The 24,582-nt window shown below is 52.2% G+C and overlaps 3 protein-coding genes across 4 annotated transcripts; 1 reads left to right on the top strand and 2 right to left on the bottom strand.

The window, feature by feature from the left end:
• Nucleotides 1-6,821: 6,821 nt before the first annotated feature.
• Nucleotides 6,822-8,047, bottom strand: LOC140258768 (chemerin-like receptor 1). Its single transcript, XM_072349413.1, has one exon. The coding sequence runs from the start codon at nucleotides 8,030-8,032 to the stop codon at nucleotides 6,947-6,949; it is 1,086 nt and encodes a 361-aa protein (XP_072205514.1). The 5' UTR covers nucleotides 8,033-8,047; the 3' UTR covers nucleotides 6,822-6,946.
• Nucleotides 8,048-9,982: 1,935 nt separating this feature from the next.
• Nucleotides 9,983-15,312, top strand: SHMT1 (serine hydroxymethyltransferase 1). 2 transcript variants are annotated; one of them, XM_072349407.1, is made up of 12 exons: nucleotides 9,983-10,069; nucleotides 10,841-10,965; nucleotides 11,409-11,554; nucleotides 11,910-12,025; nucleotides 12,116-12,276; nucleotides 12,395-12,476; nucleotides 12,686-12,898; nucleotides 13,090-13,206; nucleotides 13,463-13,585; nucleotides 13,809-13,925; nucleotides 14,101-14,211; nucleotides 14,393-15,312. In XM_072349407.1, the coding sequence occupies exons 2-12, from the start codon at nucleotides 10,864-10,866 to the stop codon at nucleotides 14,560-14,562; spliced, it is 1,458 nt and encodes a 485-aa protein (XP_072205508.1). In that variant the 5' UTR covers nucleotides 9,983-10,069; nucleotides 10,841-10,863; the 3' UTR covers nucleotides 14,563-15,312. The 2 variants fall into 2 exon arrangements, with proteins under 2 accessions (XP_072205508.1, XP_072205509.1); XM_072349408.1 differs by having other exon boundaries at nucleotides 10,022-10,109; nucleotides 14,393-14,702.
• On the bottom strand, nucleotides 15,162-24,582 carry SMCR8 (SMCR8-C9orf72 complex subunit). Its single transcript, XM_072349406.1, has 2 exons — nucleotides 22,121-24,582; nucleotides 15,162-19,951 (listed from the first exon to the last, which is right to left on the bottom strand). The coding sequence occupies exons 1-2, from the start codon at nucleotides 24,472-24,474 to the stop codon at nucleotides 19,498-19,500; spliced, it is 2,808 nt and encodes a 935-aa protein (XP_072205507.1). The 5' UTR covers nucleotides 24,475-24,582; the 3' UTR covers nucleotides 15,162-19,497.

Below are 24,582 nucleotides of genomic sequence, written 5' to 3'. Positions count from 1 at the left end.
TTGTTATCCGGCACAAACTGAGGGGGATAAAGCTCCTGCCAGTGCCCACCTAAGCAAACACACAGGCACTGATCATTTAAAACCATCTAAAAGCTGGTTTAAATCATTCTTCTCAGGGCACTCAGGATCGGCATTTTGTGGTATACGGATCAGAATTATATCCTTTGGAGGATAGGTACAAATCAGGTACTTTTCACTGCACCTTCTCATAAAATAATTAATTCTGGGCTGCAACGTACAAGAGTGCATTGGAGCAAGGCCTGGAGCACCTGAGCACAGACCTGTGTGCTACAAAAGACACAGAAAAGCTGCCCAGACTGCTCACCTAATGCACAAAGACAACTTTGGATTTCATCCTTTGAAACCTCTTATGGTGAAACTGCCGCTGCGAGCAGCATTTTTTTTTTGCTATAAACATTCACATGCTTGCCCATAGCTCATAATACACACCTCAACAGTTGTCTCCTCTGCCTGATTCCATGCCTGTCTGCAGGATCTCGGGTTGGAAAGTGTGGTAAAATGGGCCCCAGGCCTCCTCACCACCCCCACCATTTCCAGTCTGTGTTCCTCTATTTACAGGCTCCTACTGTTGACTGGGGTTCGTTGGCCTTTGTAGGTTCCTTTTTGTTTTGCAGGGAAGGCAGCTTTGAGTTGTGTGTCAGCCTCTTCACAGAGCAGCAGAGATTTCTTAGGGTCAGTCCTCATCACAGGGATTCACTGCAGGCTGTTATGGCAGAGCAGCCAGAAACAACACATGTTGAAGCACTGACCCACAGTGCGATCAGCAGCCTTCTTCCTCAGAGGCATTTTTCAATACCCTCAGGGCGCGCAGAATTTGCTGAGTACTCGATTTGTGCTGCCCGAAATTCCTGCCATTTACACAAACAAACCACAGGACCGGGAACTAAGAAAAAATAATTGTGTCTTCTGATCCTTTTTTCTTGGGCAACTGCCTGCATTTTCTCAGAGAAAAACAGTTTCTTTCCTGCCTCTGTTTTCCTGGTCAGAGGAATAGTAACGGAAGCCCCTGTTCCCAAAGGAGAGGGATTTGTTGATATTACAATATGTTATCCAAGTACTGAGGGTTTAGCACATTGCTTTCCCAAAACGAGTGCCTGTATTTTGTTTCATTTACTATCACCCAATTAGCAGCCATCTAAGGAATTCTGAATAGTTGTTATGTGTGAATGCAGCAGCTCAGGGAAATCTGTTTTCTTAATCCAGATGCAATTCTGTCAGGAAGAAACGTGCCAAAAAGAATAAGGCTAAGAAAAGCCCACATTCAGCCCAGCCAAAGTGAAGGGCACTGCTCATCCAGTGCTTGGCCGGACAACAGCCTGCATCCATCACCTGAGAGACAACAAACTCTCGTGTCATCCCATCTCCTAAGCACCATCCATCACTGTTCTGCCAGGTTGTTGTTTTGTTATTATTCCTTTTAATCAAGGTGGACATTAAAAATCTCCTGCCAGTCTACTTGATGGCAAGAGTTATTGAGCTTGACACACCAAAGCCATGTTTTGCTTTCATCCCCACACAGCCCTGGGAACGCGTTGTGTCTCTCCCAGTAGCCTTACAAAGCACCTTGAAGAAATCTTGTCTGACACATCCTTCCTGCCCTGCAGCCTGTAGGAACCTTCACACTGAGCACCTCCACGCTCAGCACAGCTTCAAGGCTGCCACCTCCAATCCCTGCCTCGGGAGTTACCGTGTCTGGTTTCTAGAAGACAGCAGCTTGGATACTGCCCAGATAGTGAGGCAGAGCTCAAAGCAGCTATAAATAGATCTCTGAATCTCCACTGTGCTTGGAAGTGATCTGGAAAATAGCATTCCCCATTTCTGGGAACTAAAGTGCCTTAAGAAAGGCCCCAGAGCAGAGCAGGCATCTTATCTATGTGCAGGGCTAAATAGACAGCACTCCCTCTTTGTTTAATCAAATATTAATGCCTAACCATGGCTTGGCTGTCTGCAGGAAACAGGCACCAACTCCTTCTATTATAGTAATGTTCCTCCTAAGTCACAAAGCTTTGGGGAAAATGTATATACAATATAAACATATAAAACCACCACAGATTAGTTTGTTTTCCCATTTCTAACAGTACTGAGAGTTCCAGGTCAGTTTGAAATGATTAACAGATCTGCCACATCAACCTTCAGCACGGGCATGGAGTTATCTCCTATCAGCCTTCCAACAAAGAAACAACAGACTTGTTGGAATAGGCAGTGTTTAACAGGTCACTGCACAGGAAAACTTCTCAAGCTGGATGAAAGGGAAGGATTTGAGCAAACGCTGCCCTGGAACAAGAACCAGCAGTAGCATCTTCCGCTTTGTTCACATATTCTCTTCTTTGCTGTGATTGCATGCAGCAATGTCCTGTAAAGTTTGTGTAACAGTCAGTAGCTCTGTTTACAGATGTGGTTTGCCCTTCAATTCTCCCTTAAACAAAAGCCACTGAACAATGGAGTTGTGTCATTTTAGGGAAGCTGAACAGCTACACAGTGCCAAACACTGCATTCCGCTGTCTTACCCACTGGGTCCTAGTTTGGCTTGCCATTTACTGCATTACTGCACAAAGCTACTGCTCTTCTACACAGAGGAGGTGAGCATGCATCGTGCCAGGCTCTCAGTGAAGATACAGGAAAGGTCTGAATTAGGTGTGGGTCACTGTACAGCAGGCTTGCTAATGAAAACAGCTCAGTAGAGAGGAAATCCTGTGCTTCACACACAGATATGGGGGGGGGGGGGGGGGGGGGGGGAAGGAAAGTAAAGAGATTGCTGCTGCTGACTTCCAGCTCTGCCCAGAGCAGCTAGGCAGAAGCTGGGAGAGGTGCAGGGAGGACCAAAGAGCACCCTGATCTCTTCCAGCTTGGTGCAGAACAGGGCTGAGCCCAGAGCAGCAAAACCACACAAACACCTGTGCAGGTTGGGATCCTTACCCAGCTGCAGTACCAAGAAATGATGGACCTCCATACACTGCCTTTAGCTTGACCTTATCTAACGAGCCCGTTCCCCAGGTTCAAGAGTGGGACACTTTAAAAGTTTTACTCACCCAGGAGATTTCACCAGAAGAAATGCAAGAGAACTAGTAGGCTTCTCACAGGCTTTTATTGGCTCATTTAGGAGCATCTAAGGAGAACTTCCTCCCCTGCTGAAATCACTTCCACCCATCTGCACCCACCATCCGCTGCTGGTACTTCTAAAGCTGTCTCAGCTCCTGCTCTTCCCTCCCTCTTCCCTCTTAACTGTTCTGATCTCAGTTCTTTATTTCTACGCTCTCCTGGTTCCAAGGAAAGAGCACAGCCTCTTCTTGAGATTCTGCTTGGTTGGTTTGCTCCTGGTTGCTCTGCAGCTTCTCCCACCTCCAGAATCACCTGCTATCCTCCAAAGCAAAGCAGCTGCACCCCTACTTGAAATCCTAACTGTAAATGTTTGCTATGTAGAACTGCCAGGCATAGCAATAACCAGCTGCTATCAAGGACTACATGCTGTAAGCCACCCCTGGCTTTAACTCCTTGGCATCTTAGTTAAATCCTTGTCTAAGATCCTGCATTCCTTACAGAAGCTGCTGTGTCTCAAAATCCAGCTGTACCACAGCGGTGCCCCAGCACAATGAAAATACTACGCTTACTTTTTCACAAAGAACACCATACAATCCTGGTAGACCTTTATCCAACCAGAAATGGCCCGCTGAGCTGGTACCACTTAGCCTGGGATTGAATCAGGACTGGTCACAGTTGTGTTGGGATTTTGCCAGTTCTGTTTTCACTCACCCAAACTAGCCTCATTCCATAATTCCTCCCACCTGCAGCAGGTAGCAAAGGTGCCTCCTTCCCTTGAGGACAGCTCTGAACAGCGCAGGGGGCGCTCACAAGGCACAGGCCTTGGGTTTTCTGCCATGACAAAGCCTCCAGCCACAAATCACCTGCCAAGCCTTTCTCTGTCACCAAGACACTTTGGTGACACCATATTCACCTCACCCACCTCCAAAGCACCTCATCACAATTCCCACACTACCTTGCTACTTCATACTAAGCTCCCCAGCTACCAAAACTTGCTTGTTCTCAGCTCCTTCCACACACAACTGAACCCAACATGCCCCCCTCAAATGGCTCAGTAAATCCCAACCCTATTTGTAGGAGTGGAGCTGTCAGCCTGCCCACAGAGCCGCCCCTCTGCAGGGCCAATCAGACCAATGCCAGCAGGACAGCCGACCTGTACCTTACCAACGACTGCAAATAGCAGGGGTTCAGGCTGTTCCTGATGCCCAGCACCACCCAACTGATCACATCTGAAAGAGCCTTGAGAGCAAAGCTGCGTCAGAGGGGGGCACAGCTGCCAAAAATGCTGTTTGACCCCTTAGGATTGTTCCTTTGTCTTTGGGTTTTTTCTTCATTCGAGCTTTTTTATTTTACACACATGGCAAATATGAATATCAAAGAGAATGAATAGCCTACCTTCCAGTTGGGACTGAGGGACTACTGCAGTGATCATTGTCATAGTGGGGTAGTCTGAACACAAGGGAGCTCGATACAGTGGGAGGTTTATCTTGGAACCTCTCCCTGGGCAACCTAACCCCATATGGTGTCAGCTTTGCACAAGGGCTTGGGATGAGACCCAGGCTGACAAAACTGTTTCTGTGACCATCCTGCAACACAGCAATGGCCACGAACTGTAGGTTACTGCCAATAAAACATTCCCTTTCCCACTTTGTTCCCCAACAGTGTTTTGACAGGTGTTCTCACAAACAGCTGTTTGCAGCTCTCTAAGTCCCTTCCCCATCATGCAAGGAGAGAGAGCTGTGTGAAGGCACGCTGTTTTGCTTAACCAGAATAACGTGCCACTTAGAGAGAAGGCAACTTAGAGAGAAAAGACAATTCAGTTGTGGGGTTAAATGGGATTTGCTGCAGCTGCTGTGCTAATGGCACTCTGCCCTTTGCTGGGATGCCAGGGAGAAGGTGGTGCTCTGTACATTGCTCTCCTGGTATTTCAGTAGCAGTTCCTTATACCATCTAGACTCTGCTGCACTGACATCAGAGCCCTGTACCATCAAATGGCCCAGAAAATTACATCCTTTCTTATCCCAAACTTTGATGGTCCAAGTTCAAGGGCTCTGGGGTGATGAGAGAGGCACAGTGGGAGGCCAAGGCTTTGGTTCAGCAATCTCAGAGATGCTGCTTGTCACAAGGAATTATGTGGGCTCTGCAAACAGATGAAGAAAACCAGAAAGAGCAAACACTGGTCTGCACAACCTTGACACTGCAATCAATGCTGCTATTTACCACCAGGAGCGAGTAAACAGCCCCAGCATTGCACTGCATAGCAAACATTGCAGTTTTATCTGGATGACAGGCAGCAATTTGTGGTAAAGGGTAAATCTTTCTGTTCATTCATGCTTGACATATGGATGGTCTTGCTGCATTCCCTGATCTCAGTGGGATTACGCATGAATTCAAGGTTAAGTACATGCATGCCTGTAGGATCACAACCTTCATTTAATGTTGTGTGACCCAACGGACCTGTAATTAATCCCTAACGTGTTCAAGTGACAGATCTGTCATCCACACAGAAATGAGAGACGTGCACATTCATACATTCAGGCTGGGATACACACAGAGATTTTCCAACCATTGGAGCAATGAGGTTCCGTGAGCAGCTCAGAGGCAGCTTCCTAGCAGCATAAATGGGACAGTGGCAGTTTGTGCTGTGTTACAGGCAGGGGAAGGAGATGTGATACCAGCACCTGCTCACACAGCTGCCCCTTGTTGGGATGGGAACCTTCCCTTCTACCCCACCAGCATTTTAAGCGCTTTGCAAAGGTGAGATCCAGGCAAACCCAATCCTAAATTTGCTCTTCCTTCTTGGCATTGCTGGGTTTCAGACATGCCCCAGACAAACCTCCCCACGCAGCCCTGGGCTGAGTGCTGCCTACGTCAGTCGGGGGGGAGTGACTGGGAGCAATTTCCAAATCGTGGGTATTGAATCTTCTTATCGATTTTGTTAGCAAACATGAGCATGCACATTTGGAATGGATCACACAGGCAGCACAGCAGGCTGGGTATGCTTTAAATAAGTTTAATAGAGTTTAATATTCATTCACCAACAGTACAAAATGAGGCATTTCAGCTATACGAGGGCCAGAAGCAGGTCAAATACAGATGTGGAATAGCACTGCTCAGGAGCAGTTATGCTGAACACCAAACCTGAGTAAGTGGGACACAACCAGTAACTTGTCTCGGGAAGGAAAGTACGAAGCAAGCCCAGACCCTACAGAAATACACATAGCCACCTCATTCCACCTCATTTGATCCTATTTCTTTAAAAGCTGCATTTGCAAAAGTGCCTCCAGACAGATCCCACTGCATGTTCATGCTGCTTTTATTGTAATTGAATCATTTTCTACTTAAAATTTAGCAGCAGACTGGCATAATGCACAGGAAAAGATGCATTTTCTTTGCTGATTTAATTATAAGGAATTTATGGAGCAGCTCTTCCCTTCTTGGTCAGCTGAAGTGCAGACTGTGCATGCTGCCAGCACACCTGTATCCAATTTTGCCCCCTGGTGGAACCCCAGAATTTTTGCATCCCAGCAAAGCCTGGCTGCCAGGAAAGCCTGGCAAGTGCGGAGAACAACCCATCCTCTCAGCAGCTAACTTGCCATTCAGGAATGCCCTGGGGATGAACCCAGTAGCGATGTAGACTCAGGTGCCTACAAGGTGACCCCACTGAATTCAGAGGCTGCTTCTCATGGCTGAAGGATGCCAGAGAGAAGGGAAAAGAAAGGGAGCCCTGTCAGTAAAGTCACAGACTTAGTGACCTTTACAAAGGGTTGTCTACTAAAAATGGGATGTTGTGACAAATCAGGAAAGAAAGAGAGGAAGAGAGGAGAAGAAGAGGAGGAGGAGAGAAAACTGCCCTGCAGTGGTGCCCATGCTGAACCATGCCCACTCAGAGCCTTGGGACTTCTGCTTCCGAGGCAGACCTGGACTTCCTCCTGCTGCTCAGGCTGCCCAGCATTGACTCCTCACTGAAGGCCCCTTCGAAGGTCGACAGGATGGACTGGCAAAACTTCTCCTTGAAATCTGGCCCCACAAAGACGTACAGGATGGGGTTTATGCAGCTGTTGAAGAAAGCGAGGCTGGAAACCAACGGGATTCCTATGTAAAGGGCCATTTTCATCTCATGACTGGAAGAGTTTTGAGATATTTCTAGCAAGGAGAAGACATGGTAGGGGAAATAACAGAGGAAGAATGAGACTGTGACGGCAATGATAATTCTGTACGGCTTTGCAGAGCTGGCCAGCTGCCTTCTTTTCAGCTTGACGGCAACAACGCTGTAGCAGATGAGAATCACTGTGAAGGGGATGAGGAATCCACATAAGAACCGTGTTACGATCATCGCTTTGTGCCGCATCCTCCACAGCCTCCGTGTCTCCTCGGCCGTGTAGTCATCAGACAGCGCAAAGTTGTTATAGCAGCTGGTGATGTTACGGGAACTGACCGCGGTGTCACGAAAAATGAGGTACGGGGAGCTGAGCAGGACAGCCATGCCCCACGTCCCCAGAGCGACCCTGGCTGCCAGCTCTGGGCTCCTGCGGTTGTGGGACCACACGGGGAAGGCCACGGCCACGCAGCGATCCACGCTGATGACCATCAGGAGGAAAACACTGGCGAACATGTTGAGGAAGGCGATGGTGCTGTTCAACTTGCACAGCAGCTTCCCAAAGGGCCAGTGGAAATCCAGAGCGGTGTAGGCAATGCTGAGGGGCAGGAAAAAGGTGAAGATGAAGTCAGCGATGGCCAGGTTGAGGAACCACACTGAGTTCACCGTCTTCTTCATCTTGAAGCCTGCAATCCAGATGACGAGGCCGTTCCCCGTCACCCCCAGCACACAGGCAATGCTGTACACCACCATGGAGAGGACATGCAGGCTCTTCTGCAGGCCAGAGTAGTGGTCGTAGGCTGTGGCATTCCCAGAGGGCATGGAGGGGGAGCTGTCAGGGAGGGGTGATGGAGAAGAAGAGATGCTCTCCATTGCCAGCAAGCTGGGGTCCTGAAACCATAACAGCACACACTGCTATTATCTGCAGCTCCCATAACTCTGGGGAGAATCTTTGATTGCGACTGTACACAAAATGGACATGCAAAGATGAAATAAGCACTAAGAGTGACTCAATAATGAACATGCTTCTCTATAGGACATCTAAAGTTTCAGAATGGCAGATAAATACTCATGACGCATGAGGAATTCAAGCCATTGGAGCAAGATCCGAGCGAACCGATACAGAGGGAGGAAGGCAGTCTGAACGTTTTGAGTTGATCTGATCTTGTCATGAAAGGATGATGGCAGCAGGAAGGGACACATTTGAGCAGAGGCTCAGCCACCACGGGGACAACTCAGAGTCCCAGTGCTGCAAGCTTTTACAGACAGGGACCTGCCAAGACTGAAACAAATTACTCATCTCTTGGGAAGTCCCTGGATGCCCACAGAGATTGTCACCCGCACTGACAGCCAGCCCGCTGACACTGAGAAGCAGAAAATAAATGATATCAAAGATCGTTTTGCTTGCAGCTCTTTCCATACCAGCGGGCCCACGGGGCTGTGGGCAGAGGGTTGGCATCTGCCCTGTCTCCCTGTCACCCTGTGACCCCAGACACCAGCCCAGGCTCTGCCGCTGGCATTGGCAGTGTCAGAACAACTCATCTGTGAGCAGTCTGTGACAGCAGCCAGCCCTGGGCTGAGGGCAGAACTCCAAACAGCCAGATTGCACAGCTGCGGCCAATTGGTGATGGCAGACAAATCAACAGAGCTAAAAACTGTTCGAATGATCAAGTTCAAAGATTGCTCCTTCAACAGCTATCACAGTATCATAAAATTATTAAGGTTGGAAAAGCTCTCCCAAGATCAAGGCCAACCCCAGCCCGTCCCCACCGTGCCCACTGGCTCAGTGTCACATCTCCATGGTTCTTGAACACCTCAGGGACAGTGACCCCATCACTCCCTGGGCAGCTTTTGGATCAGGAATTGTTCCTACCATCCATCCTGAACCTCCCCTGATGCAACTTAAGGCTGTTACCTTCTGTCCTACCACTGTTACCTGGGAGAAAAGCACTAAGGACACGTACACCGCAGGCAGAGCAGCATCCGAGGTGGGGAGCTGTGGTACCCTGTACCCACACAGCCACCCCTGTACCCAGCAGCCCCCACCACCAGGACCCGGCAGCACTCACCGCAGCACTGCTCTGCTCCAGCCCTGCCCGCAGCCCCACGCACTGCAGCCCCACACACTGCAGCCCCACACACTGCAGCCCCACGCACTGCAGCCCCACTGCTTTGAGAACTGCTGCTCACCGCTGTGACTCACAGAGCACGCTCTGCTTTTCCATCACTTGGGATCACAAGGAATTTACTGGGACTGCTTATTCCCTAACTCTGTTCCTCAATTTGCAGCACTCTGGTTTAACCCCTGAAGCTCTGGCCGTGGTCTCTTGGGTCAGGCTGACCAAACCCAAGTGCCTGCTTGGGTGTGAAGCACACTCCTGCCTGCAAGCCTCATCTTTCCGAGGCTGAAACCTTCCTCCGGGGCACCAGGACACCCCACAGTGCAGCAGGGCCGCCCTCCGCAGCGGGAGCAGGCAGCGCTCCCAGCCCACACCGTGCCCGCGTACCACGCACAGCAGCCCCGCCGTGCTCAGCGCATCGCCCCGGCCAGCAGCCCCGCCAGCAAGGATAAGGGCGGCGGGGAGAACCTCCACGGCTGGCAGGAGGGCTGAGGGGAATCTCTGCTGGCGGGGAGCCCCGGCGCTGGGAGGAGGGCGGCCGCCGTGTGCGCAGGGCCCGGCCCGGCCAAGGTCAGCCCTCGTGCCGGCAGCGCGGCCCGCCCCGCCTGAGCGCGGGTCATGGGGAGCGGGAGGAGGCGGAACGAGCCGCGGATTGGACGAAGAGTTGTCGCAAAGTTCATCGCTCGGACGCTGATTGGTCGAGAGCTGGAGGGGTGTGACACGGCAGCCTATGCTAGGCGCGCGGGCTGCCGCGGGGCGGCTGAGCGGGCCGGGATCGGGATCCGAATCGGTGCGGAGCGGGACGGCGGGGCGGGCGGGGAGACAGCGAGGTGCGAGCGGGGCGACAGCGAGGTGCGAGCGGGGCGGGCGGTGCTGCAGCTCGGTACGGGCGGGTACCGGGTCCTGGCTATGGGATGCGATGGAGCCATGTGGGACGCGGCGGGTGAAACTCCAGGGCCGTGCCCACGCTCGTGTCCCACCAGGAGGGTGGCAATGGGGCGCTCTCTGGCAGCTTTGTTCTCTCTGCAGCCCTTTGCCAGCAGCGTGCGTTCGCACAGCACCTCTCACAGTGCTCCTTCATTTCAACCCGCATTTCTCACAGCTTCACCGCTGCCAGTGGAGCCCCGGGACAGCCGGGCCTTTGAGCCCAGCGGGGGCCGCACCGCTGAACGGAGCAGATTGCTTAACAACCGGCTCACGGCCCCTCTGCGGCCTTGCGGGGTTAATGGATAAAAAGACACTCTGTGTACAGCCAGGACTGGAGCTGGGCCGCCGTGCCTGCTCTGGAGTTGGTGCGCTGCTTGGCAATGCTCAGTGCTGAGGGGCTCTGCTGCCTTGGGCTTAGAGCGAGTTCAGGTCTAAAGCCTGAGTGAAATGAAATGGTACTGCTGGAGTCTGTCACGTTTGCTTATGGGTTCCCCGCTTCCCCAAGCGTAAGGATGAGGGAGGGGCAGGAGGAAGCCACACACCTCAGTTGTGCGATGTCCAGGCTGGAAGAGAACAGGAGGGTACTGGCAATGGCCATGTTGCTGTAATAAACACCCCCCCTTGCCTTTTGCAGGTGGCATCAGTGACAGCGGACAGATGGCGAACGTGGCACAGGGTGCTGGGAGCCTCCCCAGCGCAGAGCTCTGGGCCTCCCACAATAAGATGCTGCTGGAGCCACTTGACAGGAACGACCCCGAGGTGAGAGCAGTTGGGACACCAGCCTCCTTGAACCAGGGGCACAGTGCAAGGCTAATCTGCTGGGACTCAGCCAGCCCCCGGGCCTTGCAACCACCATGCACGTACTGTGGCTGTAATTTCTCAGCCGTTGCTCATAACTCTTTGCCTGGAGCTCAGACGCCTGCACCAGGCCCAGCACTCCACAGCCACCCGCAGCCATTACCCTTGGCTCCAGCCCAAGCAAGAGCTGAATTATCTGATGGCTTTGTGGTATCTACCACAGAAACTCAGAATGTGGCAGGACGTGTGATTAGCTGTACCAAGAAGGGACCTCACCTCCTTTATTCAGTGGCTTTCAGACTGTTCTCTGGTGTCCTGACTCCTCTGAGGGCTCATCCCATGCCATGCAGCACCCACACCTCTGTGAAGAGCAGCACAAGTGAAGCTTTCTCTCCTTCCCCAAGGTGTACAACATCATCAAGAAGGAGAAGCAGCGGCAGAGGCTGGGGCTGGAGCTGATTGCATCAGAGAACTTTGCGAGCTGCGCAGTCCTGGAGGCGCTGGGATCCTGCTTGAACAATAAATACTCTGAGGGCTACCCTGGACAGAGGTAGGGGGCTGGGGAGAGCCTGAGACACACACACTCTGGGAGGGAGGGGACAGGGACCATCTGCACTGCCATGTTCACCTCAAGACCTCATCTCTGGGAAGGAAGCCATGTCCTGGTGCTGGCAACCAAGCTCCTGCAGGGCAGGATCTGACCCTCTCAGCTTCTGTCCTTGGCTGTGCACCAGGTAATTGTAGCAGGGTCATGTCTGCTGCTTGCAAACAGCAGCATCCTGGTCTCACAGCTGGCGCTGCCTTGGGTACACATTCCTAAATGAAGAGATTAGTTTTAACCTTGAGGTTTTGTTCTCGGCAGACACCAACCTCAGTGTAACTCCTTCCCCGTCCTTTACCTGCAGGTACTATGGTGGGACTGAGTTTGTAGATGAGCTGGAAAGGCTGTGCCAGAAGCGAGCCCTGCAGGCATTCCGCCTTGACCCCCAGAAGTGGGGTGTCAATGTCCAGCCCTACTCAGGTAACGGCATCCCCAGGGGAGGCAGCACAGGCTGTGGTGGCCTCTGCATGCCCCAGCACCTCTGAACTGCCTCGTGTGCTCCTGCCACAGGGTCACCCGCTAACTTTGCGGTGTACACGGCCCTGGTGGAGCCCCACGGCAGGATCATGGGGCTGGACCTGCCTGACGGGGGCCATCTAACCCACGGATTCATGACGGACAAGAAGAAGATCTCTGCCACCTCTGTCTTCTTTGAGTCCATGCCCTACAAGGTATGGAAAGCTGCTCCAGTGGGAGCCGGGTCATGGCCTTCATAAGTGAAAGAACCTCTTGAGAGCAACTGATCTTCACCCCTGCCAACATGGCTGAACCTCTCTCTTCCTCTCCCAGGTGAATCCCAAGACTGGTTACATTGACTACGACCGACTTGAGGAGAACGCCCGTCTGTTCCACCCCAAGCTGATTATAGCAGGTAGGGAGCAATACTTACACACCAGTCGGGGTGGCATCCTGAAACCAGTGGGCAATTGCAGTGGGATGCTGCAGAATTATAGAACAGAATCACTGAACAACCCAAGCTGGAAGGGGCCCATGGGCAGGTGTCAGTGCCTAAATATTCCTAATATCCAAACGGAACTTCCCTGGCACAACTTGAGGCCATTCCCTCTTGTCCTATTGCAGGTGTCAGTTGCTACTCACGCAACTTGGACTATGCCCGCATGCGACAGATTGCCGACGCCAACAGTGCCTACCTGATGGCCGACATGGCCCATATCAGTGGGCTGGTGGCCGCTGGTGTTGTGCCCTCACCATTTGAACACTGTGACGTCGTCTCCACCACCACCCACAAGACCTTGAGGGGCTGCAGGGCCGGCATGATCTTCTATCGCAAAGGTGCCTGATCTGAGCCGTGAGAAACACTCCACCCAGGCCAGGGGAGCTGCAGGTTAAAGCTCCTTCCTGCTCCTGATGGGAAATAGGAAGGGCAAAGAGACTGGGGGCATCCCAAAGGCTCAGATTTGAAGAACAAGCATAATTTCCTCCCTGAGCTGCCTTATATGTTACCCTGCTCTCTCCTCCCACAGGCACCCGCAGCACAGACCCCAAGACAGGGAAGGAAACACTCTACAACCTGGAGAGCCTCATCAACCAAGCGGTCTTTCCTGGGCTGCAGGGAGGGCCACACAACCATGCCATCGCGGGTATGCACCTGCACTGGGCTGGGATGGTGTGGAGGGGACAAAGGCATCCTGGCTCAGCTCTGAGCCCCAGTATCAGGGCAGAGTGCTCCAGCTGAGAGTTATAGCAGCAAAGAGCAGCCAGCTTGATGCAGCTGAGGGAGAAACCAGGCTGTTCCTATCCTGCATGGTTAGGGGAAGGGATTGTCCATGAGGTTCCTTGGCTTCCAAGATGACTTTTGTTGGTCCTCAAAAGCTCACTGCTGTGCCTCATCCCCAGGGATCGCTGTGGCACTGCAGCAGGCCATGACTCCCGAGTTCAAGGCTTACCAGCAGCAGGTGGTGGCCAACTGCAAGACACTGGCGGCAGCACTGATGGAGCTGGGCTATGATATTGTCACAGGTAAGGAGCAGCCTCAGCTGCCTGGGTTGGGGCCAGCTTCATGTCCCAGGTCTGAGCCAACCACTGGGGCAACACGTGCACAGGCACGATGGGCAGAGCTTTGCTGGAGTAGTTCTCAGAGCTTCAGAAAAACTATTTGTTAACAGCTGCACTCTTGAGCCTTTTAGTTTTTTCTCTTTTGCTGATGTCTCAAGCGTTCACCTCGACTCCCCTCTCTCTGCAGGGGGCTCTGACAACCACCTCATCCTCCTGGACCTGCGCAGCAGAGGCACTGATGGTGGCCGGGCCGAGCGGGTGCTGGAACTCTGCTCCATCGCCTGCAACAAGAACACGTGCCCTGGTAGGCATCCCACAAGCTCCATATCCTGCCCCATCTGCTTGGATGTCTCTCGTGCCCTGTGCTCCCCCAGGGCCATGCAGAGCTTCTCACAGAACTCCCAGCCCCTGGGGGCCAGGCCACGTCTCCATGCGCAGCAGTTCTGGAGTGAGGTCACACACTGCTTGTTCTGGTGCAGGTGATGTCAGTGCCCTTCGTCCCAGCGGTCTGCGTTTCGGGACACCAGCTCTCACCTCCCGTGGCTTTCGACAGGATGATTTCCGCAAGGTGGCTCAGTACATCCACAAAGGTGAGGGTCCCATTTCCTCAAGCAGGTGGTGGCACAGGGCAGCGAGTCCCTGGCAGCCCAGCTCCTCCAAGCGTCATGGGGAGCAGCCCCAACCACGCCAGCCATGGCAGGGCTGAGAGAGCTGCTGGACGTGGCACCTGCCTGTAGATGGGGCTGAGCCACACATCTCCCATCCCGGCAGGCATTGAGCTGACACTGCGCGTGCAGAAGGACATGAGCCCCAAGGCAACATTGAAGGAATTCAAGGAGAAACTGGAGGAGGAAAAATACCGGGGAGAGCTAAAGGCACTGAAGGAAGAAGTGGAGGCATTCGCAGCAACCTTCCCACTCCCAGGACTGCCAGTCCTGTAATGGGAGGCACTGTGTCCACTCTCAGAGCCAAGGAAGTACCAGGGACCGTGGCACACTCATACTGCTGGAATGAGCCCATCGCCCTGGTGCCTTCTCCCTGCATCTTCCTACTGGTGCTGACCCCACGCAGCAGCTCCTCATCTGGCTCTCCCTCACCTTCCCTTCCTGTTTCTGAGACTGGAGCCCCTCTGAGCTCAGACCAACAGACCAACCCTTTCACCAATACATTTTACAAATGGGCCTAAGCAGAAGGAAATCCCACAATGTCCTCAGGGCAAGGTCTGGGATTGATCTGCTATGGGAGCAGTAGATGAGATTACATAGAACTTCACAGGCAGGAGGGACAGCCAGGAGCCAGCACTCAGGATCCCACACCCAGGAACTTCAAAGGCTTACACAAAGTCTTCCTGGCTTCAGCTTTTAATGCTCTCCTTCCTACACACACACCATCTCTCCTTTTGGGTCTCCACACATTTTGCCAGAGCTGAGCCTCATCCCATACCCAGAGAGCGGCCCTGCTGGGGCCACCAGTCCAGCTTCACCACAGCACGACCCAACACCTGCAGGGGTTTCTCAGACCTCTGAGGACACACCTTATTGGGTAGAACCATTTTTTAATAAGCACAGTAAAATTAAGAATTTAACCACAACGTATGACAAGAATTATAAGCTTTAAAAAATACAACCAGGTTTTTGTATTTCAAAAATATCTGAACCCAAATAAATAATTCTTTTTTTTGTTTTGTTTTTAAGTACATTTCTCAGACTAGTCATTTGGTGTTAACATATGTTGTTCTTGTGCAGTAACACAGCACGACACTGAGACATGCTTCTTGGACTTCTCCCGTCACACTCGCTCTAACTACTGACACAAGCATTCAGTACACACAGGCACACGCACACGTAACTCAACATGCAGTAATAGGATACAGTGCTTTAAAATAAGATGAGAATTCATCACAGCCTCCTCGCAGCCCTCACAGGCAGCTCCTACCCCAGCCCCATCCCCATCTGTGCTTGCCCTGCACCGGGGTGAGCAGCAGGGCTGGGTACCCTGTGTTTCTGCCTTCCAGTTAAAATACATCCCATGAACAGTGAGCCGCAGCTCTGTGCCCTCCCCAGCTCTGGCAGCAAGTGGCAGCTCCCTCCAATAGCAGGGTACAGCCCTGCACAGTCTAACGTTGTGCTTTGGGGGCACAGCGCAGAGCTGGCACCCTCCGTCAGCCCACAGAGCTCACCCAATTGCCCAGCACACTTAGAGGTGCTGCTATAAGCCCCGTGTCCTGCAGTGGGTCCTGCCCAGCTCTCTAGGATGCCAAACCAGCAGTGTGGGCAGTCACTTGCCTTGAGACTGCGGGCTCGGGGCTGCCTGCATTCATTCCAGTGCTGAATGAAAAGCACAGAACGGGCCTGGGGTGGGGAGACATCAGATCTCACTCCTCAAGTGCTTCTCCCAGCCCTTACAAAATGGTTAATATTGCTAGAGTATAGGCAGTGCTTCCCTAGTCAAGGCAAGACAGCTTTGGAGCTGCTTAGAAGTGATTGCTACTGGATGAAAGAAAACCCAAGCGCCATCCTCTGAGAAATGCAACCTGCGTAGGGTTGGTATCGCCTACTCCTATGGCTCACCATCCTCATGGTGGGATCCCAAAGGGGCTGGCAGTGCAGCTCAGAGCACAAAGCAAGCAGATGTCTCCCAGTGCAGGGGACAAGAGAAGCACAAACACCGAGCCCTGCTCCCCCAGCCAGCCGGCCATGGGAGGCCTTTCCCCTGATGATGAATTCTCCAGCTGGCCTTAAAGCCTTCATCCCACAGCAGCCGGCAGAGGATGGAGCTGCAGTCAGCATGCAGGAGCGCAGGGCGGGCGGCAGCACTTGCAGGAGCAGATCAGGACTGTGCACAGCACTGCTGGCGCTGGGACGGAGGGCAGAGGCAGGAAGGCTGGGCAGCATCATGCAGTGGCTGTAGGGAATCAGCCCTGCCTGTGCTGAAGGACTGCGGTGCAGTACGAGCCAGCTAACACACATGCTAGGATTACTCACAGGAGCTGTTAGTAAGATTTTAACTTGTTGCAAGTCTGCCAGTATTGGAAACTAGTGAGGTAACACAGTGAAGATGAGGAGAATGTCTTAAAGTGCCAATATAGGGATCTTTACTGTGCAGTCAGATCATTAAAACAGATAAATAACTGAGCAAAGAGGAATTCAGCTCCTGAACCACCAGCTGCATCCAACTGCCCTCGACTGCAATGTCAGTTAGGTGCTGCCCGGAGCCTGGCACAACTCCTCACTGCCCTGAGCAGGAAGGTGAGCTCGGGGCCATCCAAGGTCCTTATGACAAATGCTCCCAGGCATGTTTCCATACAGCTCCCTCCCAATGCCCCATGTGCAGATAACACAGGTGACAGCCCCAGTGAAGCCCCCAGGGCATCCTCCAAAATTCAGAAGCGCTTTGTGGTGGAGAAAGCAGGTCAGACTGGTGGAAGTACAAGTATTGCTCAACACAGCCTTGAATATCGGTTCTTTAGGTTTGGTAGAAGAGAAATGACTTATCTGACAGTCTGTGAGGGCAGCTCCCAGATAAAGCCCACGACGATTATGAAATCAGCCAGTGCTGATCACCAATCCTGCTCTGCTGCTCTGAGCTTTCAACCTGCAGGAAGAGACACGTGAGTCAGCAGGCAAAGAGTTCCTCCCTCCCTCCTCAAACCCTGCAGGTGGTTCCCCAGCACAAAACATGAGCCGCTGTGACAGAAGCTTCTTCAGAGCTGTGAGTCAGGCAGGGCGCAGGGAGCTTCAGACTGCCTGGTGCCTTCCTCATCCCAGGGAACCTCACCTGGAAGTCATCCAGATGCGCACAGATCGACAAGGAGACACCTCGAGTCACTTCAGAAAGTACGTTTTCCATGGACGTGGAGGTCTTTCCCCAGCAGACCCAGTTACATGTGACAGCAGCGTACAGGAGGACACAGATAGTATCAGAGAAGGAAAAGGTCTTTGAACATGCTGTGAGGGTGTGCAGCCCCACGCACAGGCACACTGTTCCCTTTCAGCAAACATGAAGCCGTGCTGCTTCCCCACTGTGCACCAAAGAGACCAGCACAAGCAACCCCTGGCCTTGAAACCCCTCTGGAGAGTGTTATGAGCTCAAGAGTCCCACCTGCCCCACTATAAGCCACCACAGTCAATGCTGCTACTTGAAACAGACTCTGTCTTGTTGGTCAACATCTCCTGGACTGCTCCAAGGGACCTCTGCAGGCCGGGCAGCAGGAGGTTGGTGTTGAATTGGCAATGCTGGTGGCTGGATGGCAGCCTCCCCACGGAGGCTCCCTGCCTTTGGAGCACAGGATTCTGAGCAGCACAGTAATCACAGCGTGTTTCAAGAGGGACTAGGCCCATACTGCCAAACCCCAGCCTCCATCCACACAAAGACTTCCCCAGGCATGGAAGGATCACATTCCATTCCGGCTCTGACTTACACGACCATGGTAAACAGAGGTTTTAAAAACAAGCAAATCAAAATTAAACACAGAACTTCATCGAATCTTGTACAATCTCAGCTGTTTCTCATCCCATCGTCAGAAAAGTGCTAAAAAGAAATAAAACCAGACTAGCTTTCCTAGTGAGACCTCTTCCCATTGCTCAGAAGTACCGCAGGAGCTGCCACACAGCACAAACAGAGCAGGCTGCAGCCAATAAGCTGCACCTCCTGCCACACTCCAGAGGAAGCGCTCTGTCTGGCACAAAGCTCCCAGCACCAAAGGGAACAATCTTCCAGCGGCATCACCGCGATGGTGGCACTGCCCTTCTGGCACTGACAGCAGCATGGAAGCTTCAAAAGGAAAGTGCTTGTGTCTGAGCTTGGATATCTGCAGCTCTGCCCTGTCCTGAACCACCCAGAGCACAACGTGAGAGGTAGTCGAGACACGGCAATGGCTTAGCAATAACATAAACTGAATTGGCACGCCAGCATGCGGTGACGCTGACCTGGCTTTGCCACCAAGCACAAAAGTCAATTCCCCAAAACCAACAAAAATAGAAACTATACAGATACAACGTGGAGTCCATTCAATTCCTCCAGCCCTCTCCTGAGTACCAGTACCTCACTAACTGCTGACTAACTAAGCCTGCTGCAGAGGCTTGTTGTCTCCCAGCATAGCTTCAGCTGAATTGCACTGTTTGTCTCTCCAACACAAAAAGCACCTTAGAGCCCATTCAGTTCAGACCCCATCTCTCCTTAGCAGGTCGCTCCCAGCTTCACAAGCTTTTAGGATTCCTTCTCAGAGCTCTCCCAGCAAACAGGACGTGACAGATTAACAAGGCACAGTGCTCTACATTCACAGCAGCGGAGCCTTGGTGCCAAACCTACTTGAAGTGTTCAACTCCATTTCAGGTTTTAACAAAGCTGAGAATCCATGGGAAAGAACACCATTGGCTGCTGCTTCACACAGGTAAATGCACACTGTGTACACTGCTTACATGTGAGACACCACTGAGTTAAAAACTTCATGCAGCCTTTATATTTCCCTGCTGGTCTCTGCTCTGGCTCCGTGGAAAGGAGCAACAACATTCAGTGCAGAGTCCTGCATGTTTTGGGAGCTGCACACCACTGAGCACTGCTCATCTCTCCCTCCATGCCACAATCACCCTGGGATGCTACCATGATATATTTTAAGCGTTAATAGTGTCCCTTCTAACATTTAAAACCAGAGCGCCCAGTGTTTTACGTGATGGAACATCTACATTCTCAGCAACAGGGAACCACACTGAAATTCAGTCCCTCAGACACTGATTTCTACGAAGCAGAAATGCTTGCAAATACAATGTCTTCTTTGCCCCTTCCTGATGTATGACAGCTACTGTGGACAGCATCAATGCCAAGCACGGATGATCTCTATCAGAATCCAAGTATGCAGGCCGACAGCCTACAGGCTGCTAGATTTTGTACAAAAAGCTGGGAACGTAGTCAAATCTGAGCAGAGGATTCACCCCCTGGCCGGGTTCCTGAATGTAATGCAGCTTCAGCAGCTCAGCTAAATACTGTACAATTTTAACATCTTCATTAGCAAAACCCAGGTGAAGCTTCAGAAAGTTCATCCTGCGGTTCACAACGGATTCCTCCGATTCCCTTTCATTGATGGGAAGGTGCAAATGGTGGCAGAAGGTGTAGAGGAAGGCTTTCGAACACAGCTGGGTGAGGACGCTTTGGACATGCATGTAGTAGGTGCTGCCCCGTTTGATCTGCGTGCGATGGTCTGCCAGCCTGGCCACCAAGGTGCCTTTGTACAGCGGGCAGCGGAGCGTCTTGCTGTCTGCATCCAGGATGCTGACGTAGCGGCTGTAGCGGCTCAGGGCGTGCAGCACATTCACTCCTGCCGGCGACACGGTCCTGAAAGAGCAACAGAGAGGTTAAGCTGGAGGAAACCAGAGAGCTATGAAGCAGACTGCCCGTGCCCCTGTATCACACCTGAACTCCCGCCAGCTTTTGACACATTGAGGGTAAATTAAGGCTGGCACGGATGAGGATGGCCAAACAGCCCCTCCAGTCTGACAGACCCCAAGGGAACCTCGATCTCGCAGATCCCCACACACGCTGATCTACGCTGAGTGTGTGCTGCTTCACCAGCACGGCCCTGTGGGCAGCTTCCTCCCTCAGAGATGCAGAAATGAGGACAGAGAGGGAGGGAAGCGACATTTGCGGTAACAGAAGCAGATCTCGCAGCAGCTGTTGGCTTCCTTCTGGACGTGACAAGAAGGGAACAGAAATCCCCTTGCCACAAGTTCCACCTTCCCCATCTCTGTCTGTTTTGGGAAGGAGCTGCCCCAAGGAGCTCAAAGAGGAACAAAACCTTCCTTTAAAAAGGAAGCCATCCTTAGACCAGAATATTCCCTGGCTGAGCATAGGCATTCCTCACCCAGATGCAAATCTGCTGCACTTGTACAATGTGCAATTATTCATCAAGCCTAAATTAATGCTATTTAAATGCAAATTACAAGCCTACGCAAACCCTACCTTCTGCTCTGCAGTTCTGCCTGGTTCAAATTGCTCTGGTGAGCAATTTGCAGCTCTCAGCCCCAAACCAGAAGCACCAAATGCTGGTGCAAGAGCTGCCCCTGTTCCAGGCAGTGTGGCTTTGTGAGAACAGCACCCTCACAGCTGTGCTGTAATAATTAATTTAGCCTCCAAGTTCCTTCTCGTGGCCTTCATATAAATGGTTTGCTGAGAGCATCCATGTTGAACTCAACAACTAATTAACGTTCCACAGAGAAGAGTCGAAACGACTGACACACCTTACAAGCAGTTTTGTTTTTTGTTTGGTTTTGCTTTTAAACAAAAGTGACTTTTCATCACACAAACTGCATCTAACCACAAACATTAACCAACCAGCAAACAGGGCTTGTCAACAGCTCACCAACAGCAGAGGAGTTTTGAAGGTGCTGCTGGCAGACCAGGCAGCCTATCTAACAAGCACAAAAATCAGGGTGAGCTCGCAGCTCAACCACCAGAGATGCAACACTCAGCAGCTTGGAAAGCAGATTTCTGTATTTCAGCTTTCAGGATGCTCAGAAACACTCATTCCAAAGCCATTCCTGCTTGGTTTTGAGCAACATGTATTCTTCTCACTGCTCTGATTCGTTCTTTCCACCTCAGTGGTAGAAGTGGGCATTCTCTGCCACCTGCTATATCCACACCAAAAGTGCATCCTGATAACACACAGAAAATCCTTTTCGTAACAACAATAAAGGAAAGGACAAAATCTTAAGAGCTGAGCAGTCGCTATTTGCTAACAGGAACTACAAAGTCACATTTTAGGACTGGATGCTGGGAGAAGAGACGCCTGCCTTAATGATGCCCTTTGCCCTGAACAGGTCACCTTTGCATCTGAGCTGCAGTTCCAGCTCCGCAGCCTGATGAGTTCTTCAAGCATTGTGGGGCTTTTTTCTGCACTAAAGCACATTGTAAACACTCTCTTTACCTGTACCTTTCCAAGAGGATCCAGCACAACCACTGACTTTGCATCTCTGTCCTTCACCAGAAACGCGGGTGTCACAGGACATTCACTGACACCAGCAGGAATGCTCCTGTCAACACAAACTGAGGTGCCTGCAAACCCAACACTCACTTCAGAACAGCCAGAAACGCTGAGGATTTCAGAAGGAGGTGATAGGAAAGGCAACAAAGCACAGGGGGCCCTTCAAGAGGACTTCATTATCAGAACAGCCAGGAAATCACTGGCATTTGCATCTGTTCCCTTGTTTTGCTAAAGATCTAAAACATCAGGAAACCTCCTAGCTAAACAACAGTATGAGCCAAGCAGTAAGTGTCCAGCAGATGTTTTAGATTAATTCCTAAGCGAGGCTGAATGTAAAGAAGCAGACAAACCCACCACCCTCCTCCAAATACATCCCAGAAGCAGAAATCTGTGGCAGCTGTGTAGGTGATTACATAAAGAGAACGCCTCTGCACATCAAATCCCCCCCGAAATTCCCCACTCAGTAAACTCAGTTTTTTTATCATATACCTCGACACCAAGAAGCAGAGAGCCCCCCAGTTTACCTTTGGAGCCCAATCAGCTTCCATTTCTGGAAATCCACCACGTGCAGAGGGGAAGTGACCCAGTGTTTCACAGGTTTGGCATAAGTGCCACAGTTCGGCACAAAGATGGAGAGTGCAGTCACCAGCTTCTTGACTATTGCTTCATCTTCCCCCAGCACTACCAGGGTCCTTCCACTGAGCAGAGAGTATATTGCAGGGTGGGCAAAGGGGTACTGCCTGATGAACCGCAGCGCGTTCTGCCCAGCCTTCTTTTTATGCCTCTCGTTTGCGAGGCACACGGGGTGAGCAGGAGATGGCGTTCGGTCGGAGCAGGTGGAGGCAGCGCTGCTGATGTAGCTCGTGGAGTCTGAGCATTCATCCAGGCTGGTCCTGCTCACCTCCCTGCCCGCTGTGGGGTAGCGTGAATCGAGTTCATGGGGAAGGAGCCCCCCTGAAGCGCTGTCACAGGGTGGGGAGCCCACAAAGCTGCTACGCAGCCCCTGCTCAGCCTGCCGGTATGACTGAGGGGGAATCCTGACCACGCCGTCCTCATCACACTGCTTCTGACCCAGATCAGCTAGAGGCTCAAGGAAGTTGGGGCTCTCCTTCCCAATACAGCAAGCAGAATCAATCTGCGCCAAGTTTTCCTGGTTTGAGGCATCCTCCTGCTCATCAGCATTGCCTGGGTTTAATCTGGGGTTGAAACGAAGTCCTCCCTCTTCATCATCCACGTAAGGTTCCTCATTAATTGCACTTGGGTAGCTCGCTTTGAAGTCTTCTGGGATAAGAGACTCGGAGGGGCAGGTACTGAGGACTTCAATGCTGTCCTCACTGACAGTCCTCCGGCTGCCTACCTTGCTCCTGCCCACCTGGGGGCTCGGGCTGATGGGCAAGCTGGCCTGGCTCTCCGATTTCATCAGCCCAGACGCAGATTTCTCTGTTCCAAGAACTTCAATGCTCTCACCGCTACTGATACTCCCTTTGAGGTCTGCATCGAGATAGTCCAGGTTCTCCTGGTGTTCAAAAGTTATGGATTCTGTCATTACAGGTTCTTGAGGGTCACCCATGTCCTGCTCCATCTTGATTGGGACGCACTCCACACTAGACTTGTAGGACCCCATGCTGATAACCACTTTAGGAGCAGAAGACTCTTCTGAACACTTCCCTTCAGCAGCATCTTGACTGAGTCCCTGGCAGCCTCTGTACTGGTTTTCAGGTGCTTTTTCATCCAGAAAAGACACATCTTCAAACAGAAAGTTAGTTACATTTTGTTGCTTCAGAAGTGCCCTACTGATCTGGTTTGTCAGGAGGTAGCACACATCACCTCTGAAAGTCCTCTCAATGTGATGCAACTGATCCAGGGTTTGGGTGAAAAAATAAATATCACAGAGTTCCTCCAGCGTTTTCAGCTTCTTGTCAAAGCATTTGGCAGGCTTTGCTTTGATGAGTTTGGGAGTGTAGGAGGGCAGGCGGGAGTAGAGGTGCATTTCGCCTGGCTCAGCGGGGTCTGAGGCAGCCAGGTCCTGCCCACTGCCTGCGCCAGCCTGATCCAGCGTACATTCAGGCTCATAGGGATGGAAGTCAGACTCCTTCAGCTTCCTGTAGGGGTAAGATCTAATCTGCTTCAGCAGGTCTTGATGCTCAATAATAGACTTTTCCACGCTGGCCAACTCGTTGGCCTTTTCGATGGCTTGTGTTGTGTAATACCCCTTGTCATTGGCTTTCTTCTGTATCTCGGTTTCGTTGTGCAGCACAGTCCTGGTATAATCGAGATCCTTCAGTTTCTTCTCAAGCTCGCTAGCAAACGCCTTCCTGTTCCCCGTCTTCAGGCATTCAGAGGCTTTGGAGAACTCAGCAGAGAGTTGCTGAAACTGCTGCATGATTTTGTGCTCGTCAGCAGAAATGTAGGCCATGCAGAAAGGCCTCACGAACCCCCTGGCTTCCAGGTCATACAGCGTCAGGTGGTGCACGTAGGCAAAGGCTCCTTCCTTGGAATCCCCCAGCACCACTTTGGAGTCCTCCACGAAGTTCAGCTTGGGGTAGGCGCAGCCGGGAGGGTGTCCCACGAAAGAAGCCTGATAATCCACCGACATGATCCGAAGGGAGAAATAATTGAGATCGAAGCTGCCCGCCACCTTGGCGTCATCGGGGACGGTCAGCAGCGGCTGCGGCCCCACCTGCTCCGAGAACTCGGAGATGAGGATGAAGTCCCGGCTGAACTTGGAGCCGCAGACCTTGGCCCAGGGGTTGGCGCCTTGGCCGGCGAAAGGGAAGAGCGGCACGGAGTATTCCTCGGGCAGCGGCGGCTCCCGGTACAGCTCGTCCCCCAGCTCCTCCTCCCGGGTGAAGGCCACCACGTCGGGGGCGCTGATCATTATTCCCGCAGGGGGGGCCCCGACATGGAGCCGCCCCGGCCCCTGCTCCTCCTCCCCCCCCCCCGCCCCTGTCTCGGCCGGGCAGCCCCGGCCCCGCTCCCCTCACGG

This window comes from Excalfactoria chinensis, chromosome 14 (genome assembly GCF_039878825.1).
Source record: "Excalfactoria chinensis isolate bCotChi1 chromosome 14, bCotChi1.hap2, whole genome shotgun sequence".
Classification (NCBI taxonomy): Eukaryota; Metazoa; Chordata; class Aves; order Galliformes; family Phasianidae; genus Excalfactoria; species Excalfactoria chinensis.
The sequence above is the reverse complement of the archived record's forward strand: the minus strand, read 5'-3'. Positions and strand labels throughout refer to the sequence as shown.

Excerpts from the sequence above, each read along its gene's own strand:
- SMCR8 (XM_072349406.1), bottom strand. The coding sequence starts at position 24,474 with ATGATCAGCGCCCCCGACGTGGTGGCCTTCACCCGGGAGGAGGAGCTG. Across the intron at positions 19,952-22,120 it reads AAGCTGATTGGGCTCCAAAG|GACCGTGTCGCCGGCAGGAG; the intron begins GTAAACTGGGGG and ends TTGCTCTTTCAG.
- SHMT1 (XM_072349407.1), top strand. The coding sequence starts at position 10,864 with ATGGCGAACGTGGCACAGGGTGCTGGGAGCCTCCCCAGCGCAGAGCTC. Across the intron at positions 12,477-12,685 it reads CCCCAAGCTGATTATAGCAG|GTGTCAGTTGCTACTCACGC; the intron begins GTAGGGAGCAAT and ends GTCCTATTGCAG. Across the intron at positions 12,899-13,089 it reads CATGATCTTCTATCGCAAAG|GCACCCGCAGCACAGACCCC; the intron begins GTGCCTGATCTG and ends CTCCTCCCACAG.
- LOC140258768 (XM_072349413.1), bottom strand. The coding sequence starts at position 8,032 with ATGGAGAGCATCTCTTCTTCTCCATCACCCCTCCCTGACAGCTCCCCC.